A 14,108-nucleotide genomic window follows, 5' to 3' on the forward strand; every position below is an offset into this window, starting at 1 on the left:
TGGATTTAGAAAATATTTTTATTGATTTAAAAAATAGTTGTATGTATTGATTTAAAAAATAGTTGTATGTATTGATTTAAATTGACATGCATCCGCTAAGAAAAATAGTCCATTGTTACAGTTTTTTAAACAGTCTGAATGAAACGGCAGCTCTCAGCTGTGTTTACCACAGCTCTCTCCCCCCCTCCCCCCTTGATCTTTCTTCTCCAGCAGCTAAATTAACGGTAGGTTACTCTGAGTGACAAGCTTACAGTTAGACACAACACTGTCATTGCAAGTGACCCTCAGTTAGTTGACTTTTATGTTCAACTGCTAAATTCGTTACTGATAAAAAAGGGCTTCTACTGTACCTAATTACCTTAACACTAGAACCGCCAGAGGTTTTTGTATAGGCCTACCTAAACCCGTCAAATCCCGCTATTAGAATGCAATTTTTAACAACATAGGGTGCTACATAACACACTTTCAGGAAAAGTCACGGACTGGGAGACTTTAATATTTTATTGAAAAAAAGTTACATTGCACACACACAACACACATCACACAAATTGACCCGATTGGCGGTTCTATTAAATAAACTCACTAATTAATGAAACCAGTTCAATACGCATTATTCTTATTCTTATCATTCTTTATGAGCGCAGAAATAGTCTTAAAATCAGATCTGTTTTTTAAATGAAATCTGACGGCAGGCAGTTAGCTCTGATCACCTATGATAAATGCGCCGCACCTAATCGCTGGCCATTCAGCCACAGACACTGTTCGAAATGGGGGGGAGCTAGGGGGAGCTTGGCTCCCCCGAAGAGGGAGGGAGCTCCCTTGATGGCTGACTTTGAGATAAATAGGGGGAGCCCAAAACAATCGTGCATATTTGTGTCACACAGATTAGAAATGTTGAGTTTCTGTAAATAACAGTTCTTGAAATAAATAATAGTTATTGTTCATTACAGTTTCTGAATATTTGTTTTATATTTGTGAATATGTCTGGGTGTTGCCATCTGTACGTGGCGGCGCTGCATTCTTACTTACGTTGCTATGGTTATGGCGGTGATGCCGGCGCGGTATTTGAAATGTTCATATTGATATATTTTTTACTCTGGCTGTGTAATAAAAAAATATGGCAAAACGAAAACAGCCAAGCGTCACAGCTTTTGGATTCACAAGCAAAGAAGCGAAGGAGTCTAAAAATGACAACGTGAACGGAAAACAACTTTTAGTTGGCCGGCTGTAAGCGGCGTTAGGGTCGAGTTTGACAGCTCCACACCGAGGGAGAGGCCTGCCGATGCGGAGCCTGAAGAGGCTTCAACAACGGCCACATCCGCCGGCATAGTGACACCGTCTGTATTAGTAGAAGAGTGTTTTTATAGCAATTGATCGCATCCGCGCTGCTGCGCCAGTCAACAGAGCGCGCGTGTGACATATTTAGTAGCAGGATGTGCTCTGAAAAATAGGGCTCCCCGAAAGCAAATGGGTAATTCGAAAACTGACAGAGCTCCCTCTATACAAATCAAACTGTAGACGGTGTGAAAGCACCTATTGTTTTAAATAATGGTCGGAATGTGACCTTGGAGCCTTCTGAATTACCGTGGGACAGCACATTCTAAACTAAAATGTTCAATCAATAAAGTAACATCTTATCTTATCTTAATAATATCTTCATATTAATAATAATAATAAGTCATACAGTATGTGTCCGAAAGGGAGCAGGAGGAAGCAAACACAAAAATATACTGCATATTAAAGCAAACGATTGTAAAGGTTAAAGTATGAGCATAACAAATAGAGAAGTGTAATGTAAACATTTACATTATAATTATGATTATTTAATATATAAAGACTATATATTATTGAATTACAAGATTAGATATACTTTAGTTGATCTAAAATATTGATGTGTTCAAATGCTCTTCAAAACACAACTGAAAGTCCATGAAACTTGTCTTTCTGTATTTGTGAATGAAGCGCCATCTCCTGGTTAAAACCTGAAATTGAAAATCTGGCAACGCCCTCTTGGAAAATAGTGGGAGGGCTTAACATTCCTCTATACTGGTCTTTGGCAGGCCGTAGACAGGAAGCTGTAAGCTGGAGTCCGAAATTCAGTGCTACATCTGTAGGTCAGGTGAGGTTTTAGGTCAGATTCAAAACATCAAAACGGATCCCCCCGCCTCCGACGTAAGCGTGATGTATGCTTAGAGGCGGCTCCGCTGGGGTGTTAACAGGAAAAAACTGTGCTTTTCAAGCTCCAGCTCCAAACCGGCCCTGGAACGGCGTTAGTGTGAAAGGGGTAACAGTGGAGTACTTTGAAGCATGCGATGGAGCATTGTCCTTCAGAAAATCATGGTCTTCCTGAAAGATGCAGACTGTTTCTTGTACCAATGATGGAAGAAAGTGTCTTCTAAAAACTGGCAGCAGGTTTGGGAGTTGATTTTGAGTCCATCTTCAACCCAAAAATGTCCAACTAGCTCCTCCTTAATAATACCAGTCCATACCAGAACCCCACCTCCACCTCCCTGATGTGTGAGTTGAAGTGCAGCTCTGGGCCTGGTACTGATCCAGCCACGGGCCCATCCATCTGGTCCATCAAGAGTCACCCTCATCTCATCAGTCCAGAAAACCTTCAGATATTTCTTGGCCCAGTCTTGACGTTTTAACTCATGTGTCTTGTTACGTGGTGGTTTCAGCCTTCCTCCCTTGGCCATGTCTCTGAACACCTGAGACTTCTGGGCCCTCAGGTAGGTCACAGTTCTGGAGTATGACAGCACTGGAGGATAATGGCTTCCTGGTGGCTTCACGTTTAATTCTTCTCAGATCTTTGGCGGTTAATTTGCGTCTTTTTGTCTCAACACGTTTGTTGTGACCATGTTGATTATTTGCAACAAAAGGTTTGATGGTTCTGTGATCACGTAGTAATTTTAAGAGCTGCATCCCTCTGAAAGACTTTTCAATAGTCAGTTAAATCTCTTTTTTGGCCCATTTCGCCTGAGGAAAAGAAGCTGCTTAATAATTCTGCACACCTTGATATAGAGTGTTGATCTCCTTAGGCCACACCCTCCCTCATTACACAAATACACATCAACTATCATGCAAAACTCCAATACGAGTTCAAGTTCATACAGCTTGGAGTTGGAAAATATGCATACAAATGATGATGTGGTCAAAATACTCACTTGCCTAATAATTGTGCACCCAGTGTAGATTACTTCATCTGCATTACTTGCAGGTGGTTTTGCAAGATAATCTTGCACTATGTGATTGTTTTTGTATTGTTTGATGTCTCATGTATATTTATGTTGCCTTGTTGGAGGAGCCTGGGACTTTAGATTTACATTTTATAATGCTACTATTACTGTGCATAGCACAATAAAGCTTTTGAATCTTTAAAAGTAAAAATATAATGTCAACACTCACACACTACCTCTTGATCAAACCTCAGTATAATGAATGCAGACCACTTTGACAGATCCAATGCATTTGCATCAGTCCGCAGATTACTGGACTCTGTGATCAAGAATGTTTACCTTCTCTCCAATTTCTGTCTCGTCTCCAGCAGGGAGGATCTCAAGGTCAGGCTGAAGGGCACATGCCTCCACCACACGCTGATACAAGGCCTCTCTCCTCTCCTGTCCAAACATGATGTTGTCTTTCAGAGTGGAGTTCTGGATCCAGGCTTGCTGGGGAACGTAGGCCACTGAACCCTACAGGGCGACAAGCAAAAGCATATGCATACACATTGATTATTTCATTGCATTCTGTAGTTGATAATGAGCACTCACGATGAACCGCTTGGTTTGAATGTTCCCAAAGCCCATTGGTGTGCAATAATGGGAACTTCTTTTACACAAAATGATCCTAGCCGGGCAATCGTATAGCTCCGTTGGCAGAGCGGACTGCCCATATGATGGGGCTTGGTCCCTAAGCGGAGGACTCTGGTTTAAATCCGGGTCCTCCTTGTTGTCATCCCCTTTCATGGCAAAAGAAAATATAAAAAAATGATCCTAGCCAGTAGCCAGCCATATTACAAACTCGTAAGATCATTCATTTCATATAACCAGTTTAGTCAACTTTAATCATTTAGACATTACATTTTTGTCAAAGAAGGAGAACTACAATCAACATCAATATCATATCAACATATCAACATCATAGGTATGAAGATTCTGTATTCATGTTCTTGTTATCATTTTAAATATAGAACCCCATATGAAAATACCCAAACTGCTTTTCCCTCGGAACAGCAGGAAGATAGCTTTAACTGCACACTGCTGCTGTAAGTGTATTTAGTGTGAGAGAGCCACCTTCACAGCGACAGCTCCTTCCAGTTTTTCCATCTCTCCAAGCAGGGCAGAAAGCAGTGAGGACTTCCCTGAACCCACGTGTCCCACCACGGCCACCAGAGAGCCGTCTGGGATACACACATTCAGCCTGCAGACAGAGAATCAACTCCATTCATCATCAGATTAAATACTTAATACTAATTCAACAAGTGCTGTTTGGAAATGTTCATAAACCATTCATCATTTTCTTTTGCTTCTTTGTGTGATATGCTGGATGTCAAAAAACTGTAGAACACATCAGTTGCCTCTATTTTATAAGGTAAAGAGGCCTTCTTGTGGGGTTTTTCTTTCCTGTATTGTGTTCTCAGGAACGTTTCAATTTAAGATGGACGTTAAAATAAGCCTGTATTTTAAACATGACATTTGTGTCGTTAAAAATGTTCCCCATATGTGCGAATAAAATGAACAAATATGTGGCAAGATTGTGCATGCCTCTTAAGTGTTGGTGGCTCAGCTTTGGACCAGCTGAAAACTCCATCCACTATGGAGATACTGTATGGGGCTGCATAGAAGAGAGAAGAGGAGCATCAATATACTGTACATTAAATGCCTCCCTTTATATCAGCAAGAGAGGTGCACAAATGTACAATATTGGAAGAAGAAGAAGAAGAAGAAGAAGAAGAAGAAGAAGAAGAAGAAGAAGATTTTTAAAACAAATTTTATTTCCATTTGTTTTAACTATACACCGAAACAAAAAACAAAAACCATTACACAAATCAAAATAAATAAACAGATTTTCACGTCTACCAAATAAATGTCATTTGAAAACGTTTTACCCATTTCAAAACATCATCTTTTACACACCTTAAAAACAAAAAAATTCACCTACCCTTTAAAACTTCAATATTAGAGTCATTTTCCCCCAGTGAGCACAGAACCTGCCCAACAGCCCACACATCCAGAAACCCCTGTAGATGATTGATCAGCGTATAGTATGCATGCTCCACCCTCAGACGCGCTGCCACCAGCCCCCTCAGACAGAGCACTGCATCCGTCCACCCTACTCCAGCAAGTTTGTTCTTCCTACTTTTCCAGATTGCTAATTTTGCATTAGCAAACAAGAAATTGATCAATAGTAGGATTTCCTTCTTTTTCAGGATGTATTTGGGGCCATGGACAAAAAGTGGTATGGAGAAAACCTTCCCGAGCCCCTCCACCCACTCCTGTAACATTTTTTTAAGACCAGCCAACCGGGGACAGGACACCACTAAATGCTCCAATGTTTCTGCCATAAAACAGAACGGACAGCCCCCCCTTGTGCCTGGGTCAAAATGAGCCCTGTATTTGTTAGTGGCTATTGCACCGTGTATAATTCTCCATTGGATGTCAGCCATCCGTTTTTCAACGGGAGACTTATACAGGATCCGCCAGCTGCCCTGAGGGGAAGAGCCCAAACCAAACACATCTGTCCACCTCGACTCTCTGACGCCTGCGAGCGAGCTGAGGTTTAGCACCTTTACGCAGCTAAGATATAGCTTCTTCCCATTGCAGGAGCTGAACATTCCAGGTGTTAGAGTCCCCAGTGATAGCAGGAGACCATCCTCCTCTCTCCATTCCTCCACCGCAGGACCCACCCTCAAGGCAGGAAAAACATAATCATGTCCCTTTCTCCACTGGTCGGCCAGATCTGCATCCAGAGCAAAAGTCCGGTGGGATGGCGACAGCGACTGCCACACCTCTTCTACCAGGTTCTCCAGAACTCGAGTTGATCGAATGCCCGTCACCTCAGCCAGTTTTTCCGTGAAGATCCCTGTCAAATGGCCAAGTTTTACCACTCCCGCTTCAATGAACGCATTTTTTAGGGCGGCTGAAGAGAAAATGGTTCCGGAAAGAAAACCAGTGTCAAACAGGGGCCCCTCAAACAGCCACATCCCAGGCCGGGGGTCGGGTGGTCTGGTAAAACTCAGAATCTTCCAGGCATTGATGACTGAGCAGTAAAAAGGTGCAAGTCCAGTTATCTTGTACGCAGGGGCCTTCAGCAGAAACAGGTGTTTATCAAAACCAAAGCCCCCTGCCCTCCAGAGCAACAGCCGGGCCATAGCCAGCCAGCAGGGAGAGGCACCATACAGCAGCCGCTGAGCTGCCTGCAGTCTAAAAGCAGCAGTCCTCGCAGTAATGTCCACAAGGCCCTGCCCCCCCTCCGCCACAGGGAGGTACAGGACCGATGCTGGCACCCAGTGATGACCCGACCAGAAGAAATCCACGAGGAGCCGCTGCAGTTGTTTCATGAGGTCCGGCGGTGGGGTTAACACCTGGAGTCTGTGCCACAAAGATGAGGCAACCAGATTGTTGGCTACAAGAACTCTTCCCCTGTAGGACAGCTGGGGTAGCAGCCATTTCCATTTAGCTAATTTTGCTCGCACCTTTCCCAGCAATCCCTCCCAGTTCTGTGCCACCATGTCCTCAGACCCCAACCAAACTCCCAGGACCTTTAAACCCTCGTTTCCCCAGCTGAGGTTACCAGGAAGACTGGGCCTATTTTCTAAACTCCACTGACCTACCAAAACTGCCTCACTCTTCTCCCAGTTAACTTTGGCTGAGGCAGCCTTCCTATACAAAACTAAACTGTCCTGTAGCTCCTGGATATCTCGCTGACCCTGGATAAAAACACTGACATCATCAGCATAAGCTGATACAACCACCGGGGGGGCCTGAGCTGACACTGGCAGACTCAGGCCCCTCAGCCGGTTTCTAAGCCTGCACAAAAGTGGCTCGATGGCAATACTATATAATAGGCCTGAGATAGGGCAGCCCTGCCTGATCCCCCTTTTAACTGGTACAGGTCTGCTCAGCCCGCCCCCCACTTTCACAACACAACATGCATCACTGTACAAACACTTCACCCAGGACAAAAAATGCTCCCCAACACCAAAAGCCTGCAATGTGGCAGCCAGAAAAGTGTGATCCACACGATCAAAGGCCTTCTCCTGGTCAATAGAAATAATACCAACATTTATATTGTACAGTTTGCAAACATCAAAAGTGTCTCTCATCAAAAACAAATTGTCCACAATTGATCTGCCAGGGATGCAATATGTTTGATCAGTACCAACAAGAAGTTCGATAAAACACTTCAGTCTGTTAGCTAAAACCTTTGACAGTATCTTATAGTCCGTACATAAGAGAGCCACAGGTCTCGAATTCTTCAGCAGGGTTAGATCTCCTTTCTTAGGCAACAGTGAAATCACTGCACGCCTACAGGAAGCTGGAAGAGTCCCTTTCCCAAAGGACTCCATCAATACATCCAACAAATCATGTCCTAGAATACTCCAAAAATGTTTAAAAAAGTCTGCAGGTAAACAGTCTATCCCCGGAGCCTTGCCGGAGGCCATCTGTGTCACCGCAGAGGTCAGTTCCTCCAGCGTAATGTCAGAGCCCAAGGTGTCACTTTCGGCTGGACTCAGCTGTGGAAGACCCTGAAAAAGTTCATCAGCGGCTTCCACGTCACAACCTTCGGCTTTGAACAGGTCCGTGTAGAAGGACACTGCATGTCTCCTCATCTCAGCAGGTTCAGAGGTTACCTGTCCATCGGGAAGACGCAGACATACCATCTGCTTCCTTTGGCCCACAGACCTCTCCAGGTTGAAGAAAAAGGTGGTTGGTGCATCAATGTCTCTCATGGAAGTAAAACGGGCTTTAATCAGAGCTCCCTTGGCTTTCTCCTGAAGAAAACAGTTAAGCTGTTGTTGTTTTAGGAGGGACTGTTCTACATTTCGAGCAGACACACTCTCTAACTCTCTGATCTCTCTCTCTAACTGCTCTATAGCTCTCCTAGTGTTTGCAGTGGAGTAGGCTGTATACTGTTGACAGAACACTCTAATCTGAGCCTTTCCTACCTCCCACCACTGACTCAGGGAGGGAAAAGACTCTTTCTTTGATTTCCAGTTGATCCAAAACAAATTAAAATTCTCACAGAAAATCAAATCTTGTAAAATGTTAACATTAAACTGCCAGAACGATCTAGGTTTCTCTGTGTTGGATAAAACCAAATCCAAAGAAACTAGCTGATGATCTGTAAAACCAACAGGTTGGATGTGACAGTTCACTGCACGAGTAATAAAAGAAGAAGACATCTGTCTAGCCTGGCTGCACTGACGCCCCCATTTAGCATTCTCATCCAGGTGTATTGTTTAACGGAGGGATGCTTCATCCTCCACACATCCACTAAGTCAGCCTCTCTTATCACCTGTGACAGTAAAAGGGACGACTGAGGATGAGGCTCCCGTCCTATTCTGTCTAAAGTGACATTAGTGCAAACGTTCCAGTCCCCCCCCAGTATAACACACTCTGCCTGTACACTAGTGTCTAGCTTGTCTTTTAATAACTGAAACACAGATACACGTGCAGGGCCCTGATTGGGTGCATACACATTAATAAAAGGTGAAACTGAACTCTAACAGTTCCACTTTCACCATCAAGGCTCTACCTGCCACTATCTCAGTGCTGGATAAAATCTTTACATTTAGAGAGGGGGAGAATAAAACAGCTACTCCAGCACTAAGGTTTGAGCCATGATTGAGTACATACTGACCCCCCCACCACATCTCCCAGTCCGTCTCATTCAGGCTATCACTGTGCGTTTCCTGCAGAAATATCAAATCTAATTTTTTCTGATTAAAGACTTCTAACACTAAAGCTCTTTTCTGTGCACTTCTACCCCCGTTCATGTTCAAGGAAGCAACCCTTAAAGCCTGCATTAGAGGAAGGAGACAGAGAGAAAGAACAGACAGGTACACACAGCAGAGAGGAGACACCCAGTGTTGCATGATCATGTTGAAACTATTTAGACCTTTTCAGTTTCTTCCCTCTTTTGCTTCCTGTCGTATCTTTTTTCACAGCAGTTACATGCCTCCTGAGACGATAACGTTTCTTTTCATCCAGCAGGTCTAACCCTACAACTTTCTGAAGAGTTCTCACTGTATGAAGGAACTTGTCAATGTCAGGGAAAAAATCTCTCACTTCCACTGACTTGCCAAAAGACTCGTCTAAAAAGACATTAATCTCTTCCAAAGAATATATCTCTGCGTTCTGAGAGAGACTATCTGCAACTGAACCATAGTCAGAATCCCCCTCACCGTCTGTGTCCATCTCTGTCACCTCATTATTGTCTGCAGCCTGTTGAAGCTCATTTTTCCGCCCAGAGCCAGACGGCATCTCCTTCTGTGTGCCAACAGCCTCTACCTGTCCCACAGCACCAGTCCTCACCTGTCCTGCTACATCATCTCTCACACGTTTACCTGTTTCCACATTTTTTCCTCTCACACTCACCACACTCTCTACAGTCCCTGTTTCATCTCTCACGATATTCATCCCTACTTCCTCCGCAGCCACCGGGGCCCCGGCGGGTGCAGCAGCAGCCCCCGCGACACCGGGTCCCGCTGCCGCGGACCAGGCCGCCCCCGGCTCGGCCGCCCCAGCGGCTCCCGGCTCGGCTGCCCCGGCGGCCCCCGGCTCGGCGGCCCCGGGCCCGGCCGCACCCGGCGGAGCGGCGTGCCGTCTCTGTGGACATGCAACACGTTTGTGACCCGACTCCCCGCACTCAAAACACTTTACGCTCCCTGAGCTCGCATAAACCATATAAAAACCCTCTTCGTGCCTCACCCGGAAGGACACATCTAGTGTCTGAGTGGGACAATTCAGAAACATGAAAACCTGTCTCCGCAGAGAATGGACATGTTTTAACTTTTCATCCTTACACCCCAGAGCAACAGTGCGGAGACTACTGGCAAACTTACCAAAACGCTTCAGCTCCCGTTCCAGCGCCTCATTCGGGATGAACGGAGGAACGCCAGACACAGTGATCCGCGTGGACGGTGTCGCCAGCGGTGAAACTTGAATGTATTCCTCGTTTAGCATTAATCCGCTCTCGATAAGTTCCGTCACATATTTCTGGTCTTTCAAAAAGACCACGACCGCTTTGTTCATGCGGGAAGCATAGGAGATATTTACATGACCGACCTGATCCCCCACAGCCAGCAGCACCTGCTCCCCTGTGCTTGCGGCCTGAGCCACCAGCCGCACTCCGTGTCTCAGAGACACCGGCGGCGCCCGGGAGGACGCCATCCCCGCCACGAGGCACGGAAAAACACTAAATTAACAAATTAACCGTACTTGCAAAGGGTACAAAAATCCCAACGAAAGATCATACAGTTAAAGAAACGATTGAAACAGAAACAAAAGAGTTAAAGTTGAAAATTCCCTCTTCCCTCTTCAAACACACATCCACCACCGAAGAAGAAGAAGAAGAAGAAGAAGAAGAAGAAGAAGAAGAAGCTCACAGCCTGCTACTGATTTGTGCTCCACACTGTCCTCCTGCAGCTCCTCATGTGACAGAAACACTCTCAGCCGCTTCAAGGACACACTGGCCTGTAGATGGAGAAAAACAGTTTTACCAGTAAACACCAGGGGCCTGATGCATCAAACTCTGTACCATTAAAACACTGCCCCCATTAAAGTGTGTGAGTGTGATTGACAAGGTGCATGGAGGCACACAAACCTGCACCATACTACTGATGACCATTGGAAGCATGTTGAGAGGAAACCGCAGGATGTTGAAGAGTGCCAGTGACACAAACGCCTTCTGAGCATCGAGCACGTTATGTTCGTCAATCAGCACGTACACAGTGAAAGTGGACAGGGCAACCTGTGTTTATATTTGCAGAAAATGGTAAAAGGTTAAGTTATTTTCCATACAAATATTATTATACAAATACTCTATGTCTGTACTAGCTAACAAGATGAGGCCATGTCTAGCTGTTTAGATGTCTGACTTCGTGTTAGACTCACCAGGAAAGGTGCACAGATCCAGGTAAACGTGGACACGGCCCCAAGGTAAGCAGCCTTCTTCAGGACGCGCAGCTCACTCTCCCGGATTTCTGAAACCTTGTCTTTGAAAGCCAGCTCCCAGGCATACAGCTTCAGCACTTTGATGCCATTCAGCATCTCATTCATGAGCTTAATGCGACTGTCTTTACTTTTCATCTGAGCCACCTGTTCAACAAACACAACCTCAATGCTACAAACTGACACGAAGGATCCTGGAGGACCTTTCTGTGTGTTACATCACATTGGATATGTCTTCATTGTCACTGAACACATGACATAACATGACACATTTTTACAAAATTATTTGTGTGGCAGTGTGTTTGTGGAGAGTCCCACCTGGTAGGCTTTTGTCTTCATGGCAATGACAGCATTCACAGGAACCATCAGAACCATCACTGCCACTCCAGCTAGCACAGACGGACCCAGGTTCTGCACAGGATCCGATTAAAAAAAACCTCATTAAGGAAGCATTTCCACTGATGTTAGCACTATTAGCACTAGTTTACATTAGAATAATGTTCAGAGGAAGCATTTCAGAAGGGGGCATTTTAATGCTCATGAAACGTGCCAAAACTTTCTTCATTTTTCAGGACCTGCAGTTGCTTTCATTTTGATTTAACTTGGCACATGTTCAAATTCATTATTTTAAAAAAGTGTTTTAAAATAATGAGTCTAGTGCATGATTGAGCTCAACTGCGCCACCTATAATATATAGCACTTGAAATGCATTGGTCCTACATGTATGCAATATGGTAGGTTTATTTAATGTGGAGACGACAAAAATGTATTTTTGCGTCAGACCGTAAACCCAAAAGGAAGTCAGACATTTCTTGAACAATTGAGTGAAGTACTTTAATGAACTCTTACAGACTGTATATAAATTAACTAAATTGTCAGTTCAAAATGAAGACATCTACATGCAAATATTGATTCATAGTCATAGCGCCAGATTCTACGGGTTTTGTACCTCTCTGACCGCTTGCAGATTATGCAGATCAATCTGAAATTAGTTTTTGGATAAAACGTAAGAAGTGGATGATGCTTCAAAGTTAGGGTTGAGAGTTTTTGTTCAATGGCTGGACTGTTGCACAGCAGCACATTTTAAAGGTCACCTATTGTGCAAAATCCACTTTTAATACATAAACATGTCTCCTCTGTGGAAAGAGACTCTGAAAGTTTCAGGAAAAAAGATTCGCTCACTTGTTGTCCAGATCCATTTCTATAAAAACCTGTCTGAAAATGAGCTGATCAGATTTTGGCCACTTTATGATGTCATGACGATGTTTTGTCTTGTGTAACAATTAGCCAATCACCAACCAAGGTAACCACCACCCCCCCCCCTTAATCACCTGAATCTCCTCCTAGAGCACCATTGTGTTCTTTCAACCAAATCTCTCTCAGAGGGGCGTGGGGAGAATCAGCACTTTTGAAACGGCTCAAACAGAGGAGTTTATGGGATGCTCCAATGATCTGTTTGGTATTTCGAGCCAAACACTTCAGAGGCATGTTTTGTTTATACAGTGGGGCAAAAAAGTATTTAGTCAGCCACCAATTGTGAAAGTTCTCCCACTTAAAAAGATGAGAGGCCTGTAATTTTCATCCTAGGTATACCTCAACTATGAGAGACAAAATGAGAAAAAAAGAAAATCCAGAAAATCACATTGTCTGATTTTTAAAGAATTTATTTGCAAATTATGGTGGAAAATAAGTATTTGGTCACCTACAAACAAACAAGATTTCTGGCTCTCACAGACCTGTAACTTCTTCTTTAAGAGCCTCCTCTGTCCTCCACTTGTTAACTTTATTAATGGCACCTGTTTGAACTCGTTATCAGTATAAAAGACACCTGTCCACAACCTCAAACAGTCACACTCCAAACTCCACTATGGCCAAGACCAAAGAGCTGTCAAAGGACACCAGAAACAAAATTGCAGACCTGCACCAGGCTGGGAAGACTGAATCCGCAATATGTAAGCAGCTTGGTGTGAAGAAATCAACTGTGGGAGCAATTATTAGAAAATGGAAGACATACAAGACCACTGATAATCTCCCTCGATCTGGGGCTCCACGCAAGATCTCACCCCGTGGGGTCAAAATGATCACAAGAACAGTGAGCAAAAATCCCAGAACCACACGGGGGGACCTAGTCAATGACCTGCAGAGAGCTGGGACCAAAGTAACAAACACTACCATCAGTAACACACTACGTCGCCAGGGACTCAAATCCTGCAGTGCCAGACGTGTCCCCCCTGCTTAAGCCAGTACATGTCCAGGCCCGTCTGAAGTTTGCTAGAGAGCATTTAGATGATCCAGAAGAGGATTGGGAGAATGTCATATGGTCAGATGAAACCAAAATATAACTTTTTGGTAAAAACTCAACTAGACGTGTTTGAAGGAGAAAGAATGCTGAGTTGCATCGAAAGAACGCCATACCTACTGTGAAACATGGGGGTGGAAACATCATGCTTTGGGGGCGTTTTTCTGCAAAGGGACCAGGACGACTGATCCGTGTAAAGGAAAGAATGAATGGGGCCATGTATCGTGAAATTTTGAGTGACAACCTCCTTCCATCAGCAAGGGCATTGAAGATGAAACGTGGCTGGATCTTTCAGCATGACAATGATCCCAAACACACCGCCCGGGCAACGAAGGAGTGGCTTCGTAAGAAGCATTTCAAGGTCCTGGAGTGGCCTAGCCAGTCTCAAGATCTCAACCCCATAGAAAATCTTTGGAGGGAGTTGAAAGTCTGCGTTGCCCAGCGACAGCCCCAAAACATCACTGCTCTAGAGGAGATCTGCATGGAGAAATGGGCCAAAATACCAGCAACAGTGTGTGGAAACCTTGTGAAGACTTACAGAAAACGTTTGACCTCTGTCATTGCCAACAAAGGGTATATAACAAAGTATTGAGATGAACTTTTGTTATTGACCAAATACTTATTTTCCACCA

The 14,108-nt window shown here is 44.3% G+C and overlaps 1 protein-coding gene across 4 annotated transcripts in view; it reads right to left on the reverse strand.

Moving 5' to 3' along the window:
* The window catches only part of abcc1 (ATP binding cassette subfamily C member 1 (ABCC1 blood group)), a 144,085-nt gene that overhangs the window by 75,851 nt on the left and 54,126 nt on the right, over positions 1-14,108 (reverse strand). For all 4 annotated transcript variants that reach the window (XR_013801392.1, XM_079643383.1, XM_079643382.1 and 1 more), the window contains exons 11-17: positions 11,496-11,588; positions 11,121-11,324; positions 10,831-10,977; positions 10,613-10,700; positions 4,767-4,836; positions 4,296-4,422; positions 3,519-3,695 (exon numbers count right to left, since the gene is read on the reverse strand). Coding sequence is in view for 3 of the 4 variants with exons in the window: in XM_079643383.1 (XP_079499509.1) it covers positions 3,519-3,695; positions 4,296-4,422; positions 4,767-4,836; positions 10,613-10,700; positions 10,831-10,977; positions 11,121-11,324; positions 11,496-11,588 (906 nt within the window). In the remaining variant the exon portion in view is untranslated. The remainder of the gene's footprint in view (positions 1-3,518; positions 3,696-4,295; positions 4,423-4,766; positions 4,837-10,612; positions 10,701-10,830; positions 10,978-11,120; positions 11,325-11,495; positions 11,589-14,108) is intronic.

This window comes from Notothenia rossii, assembly GCF_949606895.1.
Source record: "Notothenia rossii genome assembly, chromosome: 8".
NCBI classification, from domain to species: Eukaryota; Metazoa; Chordata; class Actinopteri; order Perciformes; family Nototheniidae; genus Notothenia; species Notothenia rossii.